The sequence below is a fragment of the Hyla sarda genome, chromosome 1, assembly GCF_029499605.1.
Source record: "Hyla sarda isolate aHylSar1 chromosome 1, aHylSar1.hap1, whole genome shotgun sequence".
In the NCBI taxonomy this organism is placed as follows: Eukaryota; Metazoa; Chordata; class Amphibia; order Anura; family Hylidae; genus Hyla; species Hyla sarda.
In genome coordinates this window covers 80,340,083-80,359,022 of record NC_079189.1, presented here as the reverse complement: position 1 = coordinate 80,359,022, position 18,940 = coordinate 80,340,083, and the positions used below count along the sequence as shown (strand labels likewise).

The following is an 18,940-nucleotide window of genomic DNA, read 5'->3' as shown; positions in this document are numbered from 1 at the left end:
CAGTAAAATGGAGAGTTAGTCAGGTTTCTTTTTAAATTCTGGCGCACATTTTGCTGCAGACAGAATTTCTGGCACAATTTGGAGCACAACCTGACAAAACATGTTGGTTTTACAATAGTAAATCAGGGACTATTTAGCAAACAAAGAGGCTGTAGGAGGAAAAAGTAAGCAAAATTTGTAATAAAAACCTATAGGATATGTTTTTGCACCATACTAAGAACAAAATAATAGCACAAAATAAATATTTTCACGTGTCCATAACTGCAAACTCCGGTACAGCAGGAAATTATGATCATACGAAAACTAGCATATGCGTTCAAACCACACTCAGCTGCCAGGAACTAGCTTGAATTAGAGTTAAGATTAAATAAAGGGAGCAAATTAATCACCTTAGGCCAACAAATATCATCCTATGTAGTCCTAATTTTCTTTTTATTTTAAGTGCACTGCCGCCATAGACACTTATCCCCTATCCGCAGGATAGGGGATAAGTGTCTGATCACTGGGGATCAGAACACTGGGACCCCCGAGATCTCCCTTACAGGGAGCCACACACCCTCTCCATTCAACTCTATGGGAGAGGCATGGATGCACCAATGCTGCATCTCCACCTCTCCCATGGTGATACATGGAGGGGGCATGTCAGCCACGGCATCATGCTGCAGCCAACACGCCTCCTGAATGGGGAGAGCCACAGCAGAGCCGGAGCCCTATACAGGAGATCGCTGGGACCCAACGTTCAGACCCTCCGCAATCAGACACGGGATATTCTGTGGATAGGGAATAAGTTATATTAGGCTACAGTTCATCTTTAATTATGAAATCACCTACAAGGAATACATTTTTAATTTAATAGTAGGTATAGGAAGAGATTATGCAGCTGCTTAGTGCAATGGTCTTTTATGAAGTCAGATAACAGTAAACTACCAGAATAAGACTTCAAAAATTCAGTTTGGGAAAAAAAAAAAAAAGAAGAAAATAAGTGTTATTTAACTAATCACAAAACTAATCTCTGCTCTCCAAATACACTAAACAAATTCTTCTAGCTAATACAGGGACTGTCTCAACTGTCTCAAATAACAAAAAGGTTAAAAATGAAAGTGTTGGCCCTTTAAAAATGATAAAGAAGAAATTATAAATGGGGATCAGGAAAAAGCTAATATATTAAACACATTCTCCTCCACTGTATTCACCAAGGAAAATGAAATACCAGGTAAACTCCCCAGTACAGGTCACCTGTGTAACCCAGGAAGAATTACAGTGTTGCCTACAAAAAATCTAAATAGACAAAACACCAGGTCCAGATGGCATTCACCCCCGTGTTCTAAAAGAATTAAGTAATCTAAATAGACAGACCCCTATTTTTAATATTTAGTGACTCTATAGTGACAGCGACTGTTCCCCAGGACTGGTGCGTGGCAAATGTGGTGCCAATATTTAAAAAGGGGTCAAAAGGTGACCCCGGAAATTATAGGCCTGTTAGTTTAACCTCGGTAGTATGCAAATTGTTTGAAGGTTTTCTAAGAGATGCTATTTTGGAGTATATTGATAAAAATAAATGTATGACTCCATATCAGTATGGCTTTATGAGGGATCGGTCCTGTCAAACTAACCTGATCAGCTTTTATGAGGAGGTGAGCTCCAGACTGGTCCAGGGGCAATCGCTGATTGTCATATATCTGGATTTTTCCAAAGCATTTGATATGGTACCACATAAAAGATTGGTGAATAAAATGAGAAGGATCGGGCTGGGGGAGAATGTATGTAAGTGGGTAAGTAACTGGATCAGTGATTGGAAACAGAGGGTTGTTATTAATGGTACATATTGTGATTGGGTGACTGTTACTAGTTGGGTAACACAGGGGTCAGTCTTGGGTCCTGTTCTATTTAATATATTCATTAATGACCTTGTAGAGGGGTTGAATAGTAAAGTAGCAATCTTTGCAGATAATACTAAACTCTGTAAAGCGGTAAACACAATAGAGGGCAGTGCACTGTTACAAATGGATATCTGGATATGTTGGAGGTTTGTGCTGAGAGGTGGCTGATGAGGTTCAACACTGATAAATGTAAGGTTATGCACATGGGGAAGAATAATCCGGGCTGGGATTATGTATTAAATGGGAGCACACTTGGGACGACTGACGTGGAAAAGGACTTAGGAGTCTTAGTTAACAGTAAATTTAGTTGTAGTGACCAGTGTCGGGCAGCTGCTGCCAAGACAAATAAAATTATGGGGTGCATCAATAGGGGCAAAGATGCCCACGACAAGGAAATAATTCTACCGTTGTACAAATCCCTAGTCATAGACATAGAATACTGTGTACAGTACTGGGCACCAGTGTACAAGAAAGATATAGTGGAGCTGGAGAGGGTTCAAAGACGGGCAACCAGGGTAACACGGAATGGGAGGACTACAGTGCCCAGAAAGATTATCAGAATTAGGGTTATTTAATTTAGAAAAAAGATGGCTTAGGGGCGACCTAATAACTATGTATAAATATATCAGGGGACCGTACAGATATTTCTTCCATGATCTATTTATACCCAGGACTATATCTATAACAAGGGGGCAGGTATTTATTCTGACTGCCATATTTGGAGTTGGAAAGGAATTTTTACCTTGAGTATGAGGGTTTTTTTGCCTTCCCCTGGATCAACTCAGTAGGGACTCCTTAGGCATATAGGTTGAACTTGATGGACTCTGGTCTTTTTTCAACCTTATTAATTATGTTACTATGTTACACCATTTTATACTGATAAAGTTAAACTCTAAAAGCAGTAATAGCAAAACAATACCAAAAAGGATCAAATTCAAATGATGCCTCCCATGTGAATGAGGCAGTAGAATACAGTGTGTGCTAATTTAGTATCCAGCGGGGAGAGAATTTAATCTAACCCTATTCCATTCTTACCACATGTGATGGTAAGACCTAAAAAATAATATTCCTGGTAATCCGGGTTCTGTTACCCATTATAATGATATATAAAAAAAGTTATAGCTAATAAAAGAATAGAATAAAAATAATTGTTAATTATTTCCATTACTGAAAATCCAACTTAGAACAGATAGGTTTAGTTAAGGGGAGAATCAAATGAGTGTTACTAAAAATAGCATCTGTTTTTGAAACAAAAAATAAATTCTGAGAGCTAATGCAATATATTCTCTCAATATCCCAACCCCAATAACATATAGACAAGTATAAAAATGTTTTAAAGGGGTACTCCACTGTAAAACATTTATCTTTAAATCAACTGGTGACAGAAAGTTAAATAGATTTGTAAATTACTTCTGTTTAAGAATCTTATTCCTTCCAGTACTTTTTAGTTGCTGTATGTTACAGAGGAAGCTCTTTTATTTTTGAATTTCCTTTCTGTCTGATCACAGTGCTCTCTGTTGACACTTGTGTCCATTTTAGGAACTGTCCAGATTAGGAGCAAATCCCCATAGAAAAACTATCCTGCTCTGGATATTTCCTGACAGGGACAGAGGTGTCAGCAGAGAGAACTGTGCTCAGAAAGGAAGGAAATTCAAAAAGAAAATAACTTCCTCTGTAGTATACAGCAGCTGATACGTACTGGAAGGATTAAGATTTTTAAATAGAAGTAATTTACAAATCTGTTTAAATAGAAGTAATTTACAAATCGTTTTAACCTTCTGGCACCAGTTAATTTAAAGAAAATTTTTTTCCAGTGGAGTACCCCTTTAATTCCTCGTTTGATAATAGAATATGTGAAACTAGTCTTAAAATGCCCATGTTCAATAGATGCTAAAAAAAAAAGAAAATAATACATCCCAGCTGGTAGTGTCTTACATTATCATGCACTTAAGTTTTATAACATTAGTTATGATGTCATGCTAAGTTATGGTAAAGAAGCCAGTAGAGGCCAGAACTATGCAAATGCTCTTTTCATTTTCAGAAATGAACTCTGATAGCAGCTAAAGTCTTTGCAAAAGTGGGTAAAGGTGGCAGAGGATTTCCATACTGTGGGGCAGATGTTGTATAATCTAGGTAATATGATTTCATATAGTGAAAGCAATAGTTGACTTTTGTAGCGATCTGTTAATGAAAATGCATTAAAACCAAATACTTCATATAATACTTTAAAAGTGAATTCAAAACATTTAAATAATGTATTCAGTGCCATGAATCTTATTTTGTCAACAAAGTAGCAAAATCTGGCACAGCATTTGGAGTTATGTATATCACTGTAATAATATGATCATTAAAGACTCTGCGTCTTTCTTCACCCTACCTATGCAGATAATATGTTCTAAATCTGAGAAAACTCCTACACAGAGCTCTAGCTCTTTTTTTTATTATCATAGGGAAAAGTTAAGCCTTTTATAAATACATATACAAATAGCAGGAAAAAAGTCAGCAAAGAATAGAAACATAGTTCAACTTAAAGGGGTACTCCGGCGCTAAGACATCTTATCCCCTATCCAAAGGATACGCTCCCTCCCATAGGCTTGCATTGAGGGGGTGGAGCGTGATGTCACATGGGGGTGGAGCAGTGACATCACTATGCTCCGTCCCCGTTATCGCCAGTAATCAGACCCGGAGTGAGCACGCTCCGGGGGCTGATTCTAACAGGTTGCGGCGTGGAAGATCACGGGGGTTCCCAGCGGCGGGACCCCCGCGATCAGGCATCTTATCCCCTATCCAAAGGATAGGGGATAATATGTCTTAGCGCCGGAGTACCCCTTTGAGAAAAAAAAAAGAATCTGTAGTAAAGCAAATGTAATACTAAAAAGCAATACAACATCAAATCCTTAGCACTTGGACCCCCACCAATCACAACTTCTGAAATGTTACTATGACATGTAAGACGTTTTTATTTTAAGACATAGGTCCCATATTACAAATAGTTAATGGTTAATGGTTATAAATGGTTAATCTCCTCTGATCACAGTCTGTAGTCTTAGAAGGTCTCTGCTTCCTGATGTTAATTCTCCTTGCTAGAAGAAAAATATAATAAATAGTCATAATATGGCATGTGGCTGTGTTGGTCAGCCAGACTAAATGGTGACAAGTTGACATGAGGATACAACTTTTAGTGTCTACCTCCTTTAGTATTTTTTTTAATCTCTTTTCCTACTAGTTAAAATATTGTCTGGTGCAACATATTTTTTCCTATGGGCTCAACCTGATATACAAATTTAACCTCTTGGGGACAGAGGGCGTATGCATACGCCCTGCATCCCCGATCCTCAAGGACTCAGGGCGTACCTGTACGCCCTGAGCCTGGTCCCGGTGTTTAAAACGGGGACACGCCATGACCCCGCATCACACAGGGTCGGTCCCGGCTGCTATTCATAGCCGGGACCCTGGGCTAACAGCGCACGGCACCGATCGTTATGCCGCGCACTATTAACCCTTCAGACTTAAAGAAAACATGAAGGGTAAATGCTTCCCGGCAGCTCAGTCGGGCTGATTGGGACAACGCGATAAAATCGTGATGTCCCGATCAGCTGGGACGCAGGCGGAGGTCTCCTTACCTGTCTCCACTCCATCCGATCAGGGTTTGATTGCTCCAAGCCTGAGCCCCTATCTCACTGATCCATGCAAAGCTATGGCTTTGCAGGGATCAGCATAAGAGATCAGTGTGTGCAGTGTTCTAGCCCCCTATGGGAGCTAGAACACAGCAAAAATAAAAATAAAAAGTTAACAAAGGTAATTTCCCATAAAAAAAAATACAGTGTAAATAAAAATAAACATATGTGGTATCACTGCGTGCGGAAATGTCCAAACTATAAAAATATATCGTTAATTAAATCGCACAGTCAATGGTGTATGCGAAAAATTCTAATGTCCAAAATAGCGTATTTTTGGTCACTTTTTATATCATGAAAAAATGAATAAAAAGCGATCAAAAAGTCAGATCAATACAAATATGATACCAATAAAAACTTCAGAACACGGCACAAAAAATGAGCCCTCATACCGGCTCGTATGCAGAAAAATAAAAAAGTTATAGGGGTTAGAAGATGAGAATTTTTAACATAGAAATTTTCCTGCATGTAGTTATGATTTTTTTCCGAAGTACGACAATATCCAACCTATAAAAGTAGGGTATCATTTTAACTGTATGGACCTACAGAATAAAGAGAAGGTGTTATTTTTACCGAAAAATGCACTGCGTAGAAACGGAAGCCCCCAAAAATTACAAAATTACATTTTTTTAAAAAATTTTGTGACACAATAAATTTTGTTTCTGTTTTGCCGTGGATTTTTGTGTAAAATGACTAATGTCACTGCAAAGAAGAATTGGTGGTGCAAAAAATATGCCAACATATGGAATTTTATGTGCAAAATTGAAAGTGTTATGATTTTTAGAAGGTGATGAGGAAAAAATGAAAACTCTGAGTCCTTAAGTTGAAAATAGGCTGAGTCCCTAAGGGGTTAAAGAAAAGAAAAAAAAGTTATCTTTACCTTCCCAGATTCTCCCCTACTTTTGTCCTGAGAGTGCCTATTATCAGATGACTAGAGCTTTCTGCATTTATCTTGACACACAAAAAATGCGATTGGCTGAGAATTAATTTATTTTCTAGACAAAAGCAAGATGTGCTGATCAGCAGGGACCAGGTACCAAAGGGATAGACATGGTAGGGGAGCATGGCATATGAGTATAACATTTTTACTTTTATACCAGCCTGAGCTCATTATGTGATGCCAGATATCCTTTAAAACTTTTGGTTTAATTTTAAAAAGATGTTATCATTTACTTCAGTGAGAAGTTCCATTGCCCCCCTAGATAAAAAGGAAGTAATCCATATGGCAAGGTCTGCCTGAAGCATCCCACAAGGAAAGAGGCCACTGAACTCCCAACTGCTTATACTTAGAGGTTAAACTTACCATATATACTCGAGTATAAGCCGTCCCAAGTATAAGCCGAGGCCCCTAATTTCACCCCAAAAACCCAGGAAAAGTTATTGACTCGACTATAAGCCTAGGGTAGGAAAAACAACATATTCACCCCATATCATCATCCCCCCCCCGTCATCATCCAGACCCCCTTCATCATCACCCCCGTCATCATCACCGCAGTTATCATCACCCCCGTCATCATCACCCCCGTCATCATCACCCCGTCATCATCACCCTGTCATCATCACCCTGTCATCATCACCTCATCATCATCCCCCTCGTCATCCTCCCCCCTCATCAACATCCCCCCCTTCATCATCACCGCCTGTCAATCCCTTCTCAGTTGTCTTGAACCTGCGGACCTCCAGATGTTGCAAAACTACGACTCCCAGCATGCCTGGACAGCATAGGCTGTCCGGGCATGCTGGGAGGTGTAGTTTTGAAACATCTGGAGGTCTGCAGGTTGAAGACCACTGCGGCCTTCGTCATCATCCAGACCTCCCTTTTGTTTTCTACTCACCTCCCCTCGGTGGGAAGGAAGGGTGAGCTGGTCTGGGCCGTCCATCTTTGGCCATCTATGCTGCAGGGACCATCCGGTGGGGAAACAACAACCAGCAGCAATCAAACACCACATCCAATCTCTCTGAAAAGCAAAAGGTTTCATGGGAAATGTTGGCAGCCTATCAGAGCCATTTCAGTAATTTACATCCAAAATGGAGTTTATCCCATGCCTCTCACATCAGTTAAAACAGGGAACCACAAGGCATACACAATAACTTGCACATTATTCCCTTAAAATATCTTATGCTCCACTATATAAGCTAAAAAGAAAAAAAATCATATCCCAGAATGCTTCTTTAAATAAACTTTTGACTTGTTGCACAGACATGTGAAACGTTTAACCTGTTAAGGACGCAGAGCCTACAAGTATGCTCTCGTCCCCTGGTACTTAAGGAGGCAGGGCTGCGCTCGCTTCAGAGCAGTGAGTGCCAGCTACCATTCATGATCCCGCCACTGCCCGGCATTTAACCCTTTACACGCCATGATCAATGCCAATCACAGCGTCTAAAGTGAAAATGAAACTTGTTGGTAACTCATTGGAGCTCACGGAACCCCTGCGACATAATCACGGGGATTCCATAAGCTAAAATTGTGAAGAAGGGTCCCCTTATATGCCTCTTGCCGCTGATCACCGATTCACTGATGTAGCCTGGTATAGCTAGGCTAGATCAATGGATAGCAGATCATATTGTATAATGCTATGTCATAGGCATAGCATTATACAGTGAATGCAATCTAATGTTTGAATATAAAATTCCCCTGTGGTGTCTTAAAATGTGTTAATTTTTTTTAAGTCTAAAAAATTATATAAAACGCCCTTCCCTAATAAAAAAATAAAATTACCTTTATATTCCTATTTTAAAAAAAAATATTAAAAAATTTCCATATAGGGTATTGCTGCATGCATAAAAGTCCAAACTATTAAAATATAATGTTTATGATCCCCCACGGTAAACGGCCTAAGCATAAAAAAATACCAAACACCAAAAATACAGAATTTTATAACATCATATATCAGAAAAAAATTTATAAAAGCGATCAAAAAGTCCATCAAAACAAAAATGGTGCTGATAAAAACTGAAGATTACAGTGCTAAAAATGAGCCTTCACACATCCCTGTATATGGAAATATAAAAAAGTTACAGAGAAAAGGACAATTTTATGCACACCAATTGTAAGGATCCGGACTAGTAGCAAGAAACGGTACAGGTGGTGGATCCTCTGTGCCAGAGAGGGAATGGCGTGGACCGTACCGGAGGATCGTAGCAATAGGTCAGGGCAGGCAGCACGGGTTCTCAGGTGGTAGGCGTTAGCAACGGGTTTGGCAACAGGCGAGGTATACACAAATAACGCTTTCCCTAGGGCACTGAGGCAGCAAAGATCCGACAAGGGCAGGAAGGGGCAGAATACATTTATAGGAGTGGCCATAAGCGGATTGGACCAGGCACCAATCAATGGTGCACTGGCCCTTTAAATCTTACACTGTCGGCACACGCGCCCTATAGTGCAGGGACACGCACGCCGGGAGCCACGTGAGCGCGGAGCAGAGGAGAGAGCTGGAGCGGGCACGGGTAAGTGGAGCCGGGACGCGGGACGCACACGGTAACATCCCGCAGCGCGGACCGCGTCCCCGACAGGAGCAGAGACAAAGTGTCCCCGGACAGAGAGTCCGACCGGGGCACTCCGCTGGGACAAACGTTGTGAGTGCTCCGGTCCAGGAGCAGGGACCGGAGCGCTCAGTGTTACACCAATTTTGTTAAGAAAAGAAAACATTTTCACAAGTAGTACAATAATAGAAAAACTATATAAATTGGGTATAATTTTTATCGCATTGATCTAGAGAATAAAGATAATGGGGGACATTTACTAATCTAGTCTATTCTGGGTATGCTTATAGACCCGCGTATGTGGCAGTCTCCTGTATATTGTGCTCCTAATTTATCAAAGGTCTCACAGCCCTTGATAAATTCTGTGCTCAGACTTCAGGGTCTATAGCTTAAACTTCATTTAGATCTGCTCCAACATGGTCTGACATTTCAGCGTATTTTGGGCAGATGCGACTTGTCGCACAAAAGTCGCACTTGATAAATTCAGCACCAATGCATTTTCCAATGCATTTCCGTCTAAAATAGACTAGAATGCATCATGTTCTAAAAATCCTCTACAGCAAAAGTCGCAGAAAAGTCGCACATATTTAGACTGCGACTTTCTGTGAGACAAATTTAGACAGGAAAAACCAGTCTAAATCCTTTGATAAATCTCCCCCAATGTGTATTCATTTTTACCATAAAGTGCACTGCGTGAAAACCAAACCACCCAAAAGTTGCAAAATTGCAGTTTTCTTATAAATTTCCATCCATAAAGAATATTTTTTTGGTTTCATTGTACATTTTATGTTAAAATGTAAGGTGTCATTACAAAGTACAAATGGTCGTGAAAAAAGCAAACCCTCATATGGGTCTGTAGGTGGAAAAAAAAAGTTATGGATTTTAAAAGAAAAGGAAGAAAAAACAAAAACGCGAAAATGAAAATTTCCTGAGTACTTAACCCCTTAATGACCTCGGATGTAAATGTACGTCCTGGTGCAGAGGTACTTTGCGCACCAGGACGTACATTTACATCCTGTACATGACCACGAGCATCGGAGCAGTGCTCGTGTCATGCACTGCAGGGTCTGGTTGCTGCCGGGGACCCACTGGTAATGGCGGACATCAGCAATCACGCTGATGTCTGCAATTAACCCCACAGATGCCGTGATCAATACAGATTATGTGTGAGTGAAGTTCTCTGCCGCATGCTTTTCCTGAACAGAACTAATGATTGACATGGAGACTACCGCATACCTTATTGCCTATATCTCACAATATAACCAATTTAAACTTGTAACATGTTGTTCCATATGTCAAAAGTTTATTTGAATATCAGGATCGCTTTAATGTGACTTTCTTTTGGCAACTTTTCAACCCCTTTGACCTCTGTGAAAAAAATGCTGATTAACTGTTTTTTGTGACAGATCTTTTATTTCTCCGTTCTAAGAATATTGAAGGTTTTGTTATTGCTGACTTTCTGCTCTATTTCTTTTATTAGAGTGTTTTTGTTTGTTATTAGTATTATTTTAATAGTCACTTTCATTCAGATTGAGTCTATGCTCTCTGCTGTGACATTCATCCAATGTTCCTCCATTGTACTCCTCCATTGTACTGCCTTCCTCTATAGGTTCATTATACCGTTCTCCATATCTGTTGGAATTTCAATACTATGGATTTTATTCAATTCCCACAGGCTTACACAATTCTTCGTAACTCTGCTCACAGTTCCTTTTTGTAATAATTATAATGGGTAATTGAACTTGGATTACCAGGGATATTCTTCTTAGTTCTTACAACCACATGTGGTGAGAGTAGTATAGGGTTTAATGGAATTCTCACCATGCTGGATATTGAATTATCATTCACACGTATTCTACTGTCTTATTTTCACAGGAGGTGTAATTCGGGCCTGATAATTTTTTGATACCTTAATATATGTCATTATTGTTCTTAGGGTTTCACTTTATTATCATTAGGGGATATGTCAAGACAATACCTGCATCAGCTGCTGGAATTTCAATAATGTGTTTGGAGGGCAGCAGATGATATTTTTTGTATTAGTTAAATGATACTTATTTTTGACTTTTAATACAATTGTCACACGGCCCTTAATACAATTGTCGCATGGAGTGATATAGGGCAGGGATGAATTGCCCTGTGATTTCTTCTATATATGGTCCATGTGACTTTTTTGTAACTTTACTCAAAACTGCACAAAGTGATCTAAATCCGATCACTTTGTGGTCATAAAAAAAGTAATAGTCTAAATGAAATGTCGCAGGAAACACTACACAGGACCAGCCTGTGATTTTCCCTGCGACACATTTGGACAAAAAATGCCATCTAAATTGTTTAATAATTTACTCCTCTATGTGTGCACATCCCTGATCAGGTTGTCTATTAAGGCTTTGGGTCTGTAACTTTAAACAATTATACGTCAGCAATATCCTGCCCAGCCCCAGATTTTCTCTGTGCACAGAGCGGTAAGTTGACATGTTCCCTCCATACATCTCTATGGGAGAGCCAAAGATACATCACTCATGTATCTCCTGCTCTCTCATAAAGATGCATGGAGGGTGCGTGGCAACCATCCTACATATAGGAGTTAAGAAGTTTGGTACCAGAGTTCTCCTTTAAGTTTGGACACCCAGTTACTGATGTAAATGAAATTTCTTCACATTAGGCAGTGAAGACTAACATAGAAATCTGAACTAAATAATTTCAGCCAATATTGTCCTATATGCAGGAAATTTTGCTTTATTATAGGACAATATTTTATCAAAGGAATTGACAAATCTTTGCTCAGTTATATTGACAAGTTGTAAAGTGAAAATTAACCTCTAGGTTATATGCAATTTCATAAGAGGAGGGTTGTTGGTAAGTATGAAGATGGTTTAGATTTTATTCTTTCATTATTATGCATTTTCCTATTTCCCGTATACTCAACAGAATTATTTGCCAGGTTCAAAATGCATGGAGAAGCAAAGTTCTAAAGAGTGTCTTATCTGAATTTCCGCCATTTTAAATTATGGCTCCCAAATTCTAGCTGTTCTGCTTTATGCATTATTGATGGCATTGAGGAGATATAACGGGAGTTTTATCTGTCTCCTTCTATCTTGTGTTATAATTATACTGTACTCTACTTCCAGGTATCTGTGCTGTGACTCTGCAGAAACCCAGATGGAATGGCTGATCAGTATTCTTAATGTGCAGGTAAAGTAGTGTTAGCAAGATCAATGCATACACATATTTCTGTGATTTTAAAGACACACATTTTTCTTTCTAGATATATTGTACAAGCCATAAACCTGTTATTGAAGAACCACAAATCAAACTGCTGGGAATGATTTTATGATTTGGGTATTAAAGCATCATGCATAAAATTTGGCTGGAATTCAATCATGACCAATAAAATTTATGATGAGTCTCAGGAATACTAATTAACTATCTTTCTGATTTACAGTAATGGAAATGTTGATGAAAAAAATATTGACTTACTTAACAGATTTGGATGGAAATATAAATTACCGCCTTTGGTTTATTTTTGCATAGAGTTATAGATATGTTTGTGAAATGATTTGCTCATTGACATTTTATTTTTGTTACCTTGACATTAAAGATGGCTTTAGCTGAATGCCAGGTACACCAGTTAAAATTAATTATGTGTTTTGTGTCGGATATACTGTGATGTGGTGGAAGAGTCAGTAAAAACAGTCTATTATTTATTACTATTGTTAATGTGCTATTTTGGCCCCACAAAAAAAAAAAAAAAAAAAATAAAGTACCTAGCTGGGTTTAATAGCTTGATAATTAAAAATGTATTCAATCACCAAGTGTTATGGAAGCTACAGTACAGTCTCCTATTGTTAAAAAATATCTAGGGTGAAGAATAGAATCTAGCCTGTGCTCATGTATTTTTTGTTGTTGTTTGTTTGTTTATTTGAAAGCTTTGACCCATTCAATGAGTCTGCTTGTTTGTCAGCTGATCAATGGCCCTTCTACTCAAGCCGATTATCAGAAATAACAAAATGACAGGACGGCCAGGAAGATTTGTGCCGTATGGATATGTAGACTATATTGTACTCCCACCATATGTGTAAGAAAGTAACCTTGACCAACTGCTCCTCCAGCAAGTGTGGTATGGTGCAATAATATAGAGTGCAATAATATATATATATATATATATATATATATATATATATAACTCAATGGCAGGCATATTTAAAGATTCATATTTTTTTTCTGCACGGTTTTTCTTTTACATTAATTATTAATTTACTTGGGATCCTCAAAGATCCCCCCCTTTTTTTTATGTAGAGTTAGAAAAAGATTGCGCTACTTTTTATTTTTTGCCCCAAATAGTTACAATTCTGTGCCACTTTTGCCAAGCTATGCGCCAATATTGCAAAGGCGGGGCAAGTTATATCTGAGGAAAAAAAGCGAAAATGGAAACATAAAAATGGCCTGGGCTTTAAGGTGAAATGGGCTTGGTCCTTAAGGAGTTTAAAAAAATATATGGGTGTGTAGGTGACAAACTAAAAGCTTTAGGACTTTGAGAATGAGTGCTGCAAAAAAGAATAATGTACAATTAATAAAAAAAAAAAAAAAAAAAAAGATCTTTAAAACTAACCCCTTAAAATTATATGAATAATTAAGGGGTTAAACTGCTTTTACTAGTCATGTACAGCTGCATATTGTTTGTCTAGGCTTTTAACATAACATTTAGTACAAAATAAAAAGATAAACATATCATATAGGTTTTATACCACCTCAGAGCTGGTGTGGATTTTACATGATATTTTTCCAGTAAAATTGTCTACACAGCCTTTGAAAATATATAGTAACATCTCAAATTATGTTGACATGAACCATGCAAACCTTCCAGAAAACCAACATACACAGATTTGAATATATATCGGGAATTTTTTAAAATATCCCCCTCAATGTGTGTATGTATGTATATATGTATGTATGTGTGTATATTCCAGCATCACTTCCAAACGGATAGGTAATTTAACCCTTACCCACCCCCATTTGCAAGGGTTAGGGTTTTTCATTTACAGTCCCACACAAGTCTATGGAAAATATATGCTACAGCATAACTTCCAAACAGCTGGAGATATTTTGATAATACTCAGTCACATGTTACTTATATGTCCACTGAAAATATAGGATAGTTAATTTTACCCTAACCTACCCTCATTTGTGAGGGTCAGGGTTTTTGTTGAAAGACCAATGCAAATCTATGTGAAATGTATGTTCCAGCATAGCTTCCATATGGCTGGAGATATTTTAATAATACTTGGTAACATGTTACTTATATGTCAAATAAAAACATATAATAGTAAAATTAACCCCTAACCTACCCACAAATGTGAAGGATGGGTTTTTGGTTTCAAGTCCCATGCAAGTATATAGGACTTCTGGTGCATTACTCCACAAGATCCGCTCTGCATCACCTGGTGAATGCTCAGTCTGGCTGGCAAGCCACACCCTCCCTGCATACCATACCCCATCTTGCAAAGACATGCCCACCCTTTAAGCCACACCCTTTTTGTTTTCAGCTTACTACATCTTTACCACAACGCAGCCCCACCTGAAGACTGGATGTGAGGATTAGTGAGGATTAGATATGGGGACAGGATATGAGGATGGGATATGAGGACGAGATATGAGGTCAGGATGTGAGGTTGCGATATGGGGACGAGATGTGAGGACGGGATATGGGTTCGGATATGGTGATGGGATATGAGGTCTGGATATGAGGACGGGATATGGGGTCAGGATATGAGGTCGGGATATGAGGTCAGGATATGGGGACAGGATATGAGAATGAGATATGAGGTTGGGATATCAGGACAGGATATGAGGACAAGATATGAGGATGGGATATGGGGACGGGATATGGGGACAGAATATGGGGATGGGATATGAGGACGGGATATGAGGTTGTGATATGAGAACTGCATATGAGGTTGGGCTATGAGGTTGGGATATCAGGACAAAATATGAGGACAGGTTATGAGGTTGGAATATGAGGAGGGGATTTGGGGTTGGGATATGAGGAGGGGAGATGGGGTTCAGGATTTAAGGACAGGATATGAGGACAAAAGCTTCCTCCTTTGTTGCTTTACCTCCCCCACAAGGATAAGGTAGGAAAAACCGGGCAGTGCCGGGTACTCAGTTAGTACATACAAAAATTCTGTCTTTCTGCACCCACTGATAGGGTTAACCCTAAGGCTATGTTCACACTGCGGAATTTCCATGCAGAATTCCGTTGAAGAATTCAGCTGGAAATTCCAACGAAGTTTAAAGCACATAATGTTTAATGGGATTCCCCTGTCCCATTTTGCACAATTGCTGACAGAATCCCATTGAACTCAATGGGCCTTTGAATCCCAGCAGAATTCTGTGTTTTGAGCACACATAAATTGTGCTGAAATACTGCCGCAATTCCCCCGCTATTCCGCAAGCTTTGCTGAACTGAATTTGCACGGAATTGAGGATATTCCGCTGTGTGAATATAGCCTAATAAGCAATGTATGCAGTATACTTTTAGTACCATACTTTTAGCAGGTAAATTATCATTTGAAGGAAATCTTTCACATAAAAAATCCAGTCCAATCTGCTTGCATCATGTTGTAGATCAGGAGGAGCAGAGCAGACTGATATATTGTTTTGTGGAAAAAGTTCCAGGATAACTTGTCTTTTATTTGTGTAAATCTAAGCTCATTCTGGGCTACGTAGTCAAGGGGCAGTATTACTTTGTGAGTGACAGCCTTTTGTACGTGTGTGATATAGAAATGAAATAAGACCACCCACTTGACTACATAGCCTAGAGTGAGCATAGGATTATCTGAATAATTGACAAATTATCCTGGTACTTTTTCCATAAAACTATATATTAAAGGAGATCTGCAGTCTGATCGCAGGGGGTCTGAACGCTGGGACCCCCTGCATTCTCCTGTACGGGACCTCAGTGAGGTCGATGATATGTGCATTAGCCGTGCAGAGCCACAGCAATGCTGGGTCTCTGTATGGGAGATCGATGGGTTGTCCGATGCTCGGACCTCCTCCAATCAGACACAGTGTCTAACACTGCAGTACTCTTTCATCTGCTCCGCTCCTCTGGCTCTATTACATAAGACTTGCAGATTGGACTGCATTTTCAATATGACAGGTTCCCTTTAACTAAAGCTTTGTGAATGAAACAAGTTGATATGTAACTGTTACAGAAAAACAGACAACTATTATATAGTATTAACTAAATTATCACACAGTATTAGATCTTAAAAAAAATATATAACCATAAAAAGTAAAGAATACATTTTAAAAAATCCAGCTCGGCAACTTTACTAAAACCGTGGAAAAGTCCAGTTTAAATCTGGCATAAACACGCAGGTCAATCGACAGGAAATGACGCATTTCAGGTGCAGTGCAGTCGTATAGTCATATTTGGAATATTACACTGCTGCACGTGAAATGCATAATTTCCTGTTTATTATCCTGTGTGTTTATGTTAAAATTGGAATGAGCTTTTTCAATTTTTTTAGTAATGTAGCAGAGCTGGACTGTCGGTGTAAACAGTGACCATTTACACAAATTAGATATCAAATCTCCATTTCTTTCTGCTGAATTTATTTAAGAAGATTCAGTATTCCTGTAGGCCTATTGTAAACTGCACATTTCGGGCTACTTGATAGATGTTCAATTTTTTTTACTATATAATAGAAATCCTATTTAAAAGTCAGATTTGGAAGAATCTAATTTCTGTTAACATTCCTCATAATATTTGATCTTTATTATATGATAAAGTATTTCTCTGGAAATTCTGCTTATGACTGAATTGCTATCATTTGGAGTAAAAGTAAAACATATATTTTTATATTGCACAGTATCAAAAGAACATTTAGACAGGAAAATGTGTTAATATCAATTTGATTGCATGAAAATATGTTGAAACAGTTATTTTAGCATGAAATTGTATTCTGTAGAATATCAGAAGCATTGATGTGTGAGATTTATCTGCACTACATATTTACATTAGGTATATTTATTTAAATAGATCATTAAGATATTGTGGCTTTTTTCTATATTCAGAAAACAGTGAAATAAGCATCAGTTATAATGTAGTGATATCTAAGTCACTTGTCTGCGTAAACAAATCCTTGTTAATCTGTGTTTAAGTAAGCAACATTTGCCCCCTTCTTATATTTTTATGATTTACAATGTGAAGAACAGTAAATTATGTTAATGGGCTGAGATATGATTAGGTTGTCTTGTAGAGGGAAGAGAAAAACAGAAAAAGATGTGGGGCGCTCTCTAGCGAAGTAGGTTTAGTTCTTGATGGTTAAAAGAAAAGAGAGGAGGGAGAAAACCCACCACCACACCTATGCGGTGATACTGACCTCTAGGAGTTGTGCGTCGGATAAGGCACGACTCTGTCGGGGGTCGTGGTGGGCTGTGACAGCTTGCTGCTTGGTGCCCCCTTGTCCGTTGCCCCCAAAGAGGGGTCACGGAAAAGACAGTAAAGAAAAAGGAAACACAGAAAGATGCGGGGGTTCTGTCTTCCAAGCGCTACTGTGAAAATAAGTCAAGATGCCAATGAATACACAGGATTCTTTTATTCGTACATAAAGGGTACAACTGTACAATGCTTTTTGGCGTGTTCTCACGCCTTCCTCAGGTCACCAACAACAACTGTAAAAACACATCTAAACATATATACAACTTGCAGATAAAAAAAAAATTACATATGTATATATATATATATATATATATATATATATATATGCCCCAATGTGGAGGAAAAAGAAGTCTTTAACCCCTTAAGGACTCAGGGTTTTTCCGTTTTTGCACTTTTGTTTTTTCCTCCTTACCTTTTAAAAATCATAACCCTTTCAATTTTCCACCTAAAAATCCATATTATGGCTTATTTTTTGTGTCGCCAATTATACTTTGCAGTGACATTAGTCATTTTACCCAAAAATGCACGGCGAAACGGAAAAAAAAATCATTGTGCGACAAAATCGTGAAAAAAAAAAACGCCTTTTTGTAACTCTGGGGGCTTCCGTTTCTACGCAGTGCATATTTCGGTAAAAATTACACCTTATCATTATTCTGTAGGTCCATACGGTTAAAATGATACCCTACTTATATAGGTTTGATTTTGTCGCACTTCTGGAAAAAATCATAACTACATGCAGGAAAATTTATACGTTTAAAAATGTCATCTTCTGACCCCTATAACTTTTTTATTTTTCCATGAACAGGGCGGTATGAGGACTCATTTTTTGCACCGTGATCTGAAGTTTTTATCGGTATGATTTTAATTTTGATCAGACTTTTTGATTACTTTTTATTCATTTTTTTAATGGTATAAAAAGTGACCAAAATACGCTTTTTTGGACTTTGGAATTTTTTTGCGCGTACGCCATTGACCGTGTGGTTTAATTAATGATATATTTTTATAGTTTGGACATTTACGCACGCGACGATACCACATATGTTTATTTTTATTTTATTTTTTACACTGTTTTATTTTTTTTATGGGAAAAGGGGGGTGATTCAAACTTTTATTAGGGAAGGGGTTAAATGACCTTTATTAACACTTTTTTTAACATTTTTTTTGCAGTGTTATAGGTCCCATAGGGACCTATAACACTGCACACACTGATCTCCTATGCTGATCACTGGCGTGTATTAACACGCCTGTGATCAGCATTATCGGCGCTTGACTGCTCCTGCCTGGATCTCAGGCACGGAGCAGTCATTCGTCGATCGGACACCGAGGAGGCAGGTAAGGGCCCTCCCGGTGTCCGGTCAGCTGTTCGGGATGCCGCAATTTCACCGCGGCGGTCCCGAACAGCCCGACTGAGCAGCCGGGTCACTTTCAGTTTCACTTTAGAAGCGGCGGTC

At 38.6% G+C, this 18,940-nt stretch overlaps 1 protein-coding gene across 4 annotated transcripts in view; it reads left to right on the top strand.

The window, feature by feature from the left end:
- ARAP2 (ArfGAP with RhoGAP domain, ankyrin repeat and PH domain 2) overlaps positions 1-18,940 on the top strand; it is a 416,250-nt gene that overhangs the window by 377,977 nt on the left and 19,333 nt on the right. For all 4 annotated transcript variants that reach the window (XM_056556214.1, XM_056556235.1, XM_056556204.1 and 1 more), the window contains one exon: positions 12,172-12,235. In XM_056556214.1, coding sequence (XP_056412189.1) covers positions 12,172-12,235 — 64 coding nt within the window. The remainder of the gene's footprint in view (positions 1-12,171; positions 12,236-18,940) is intronic.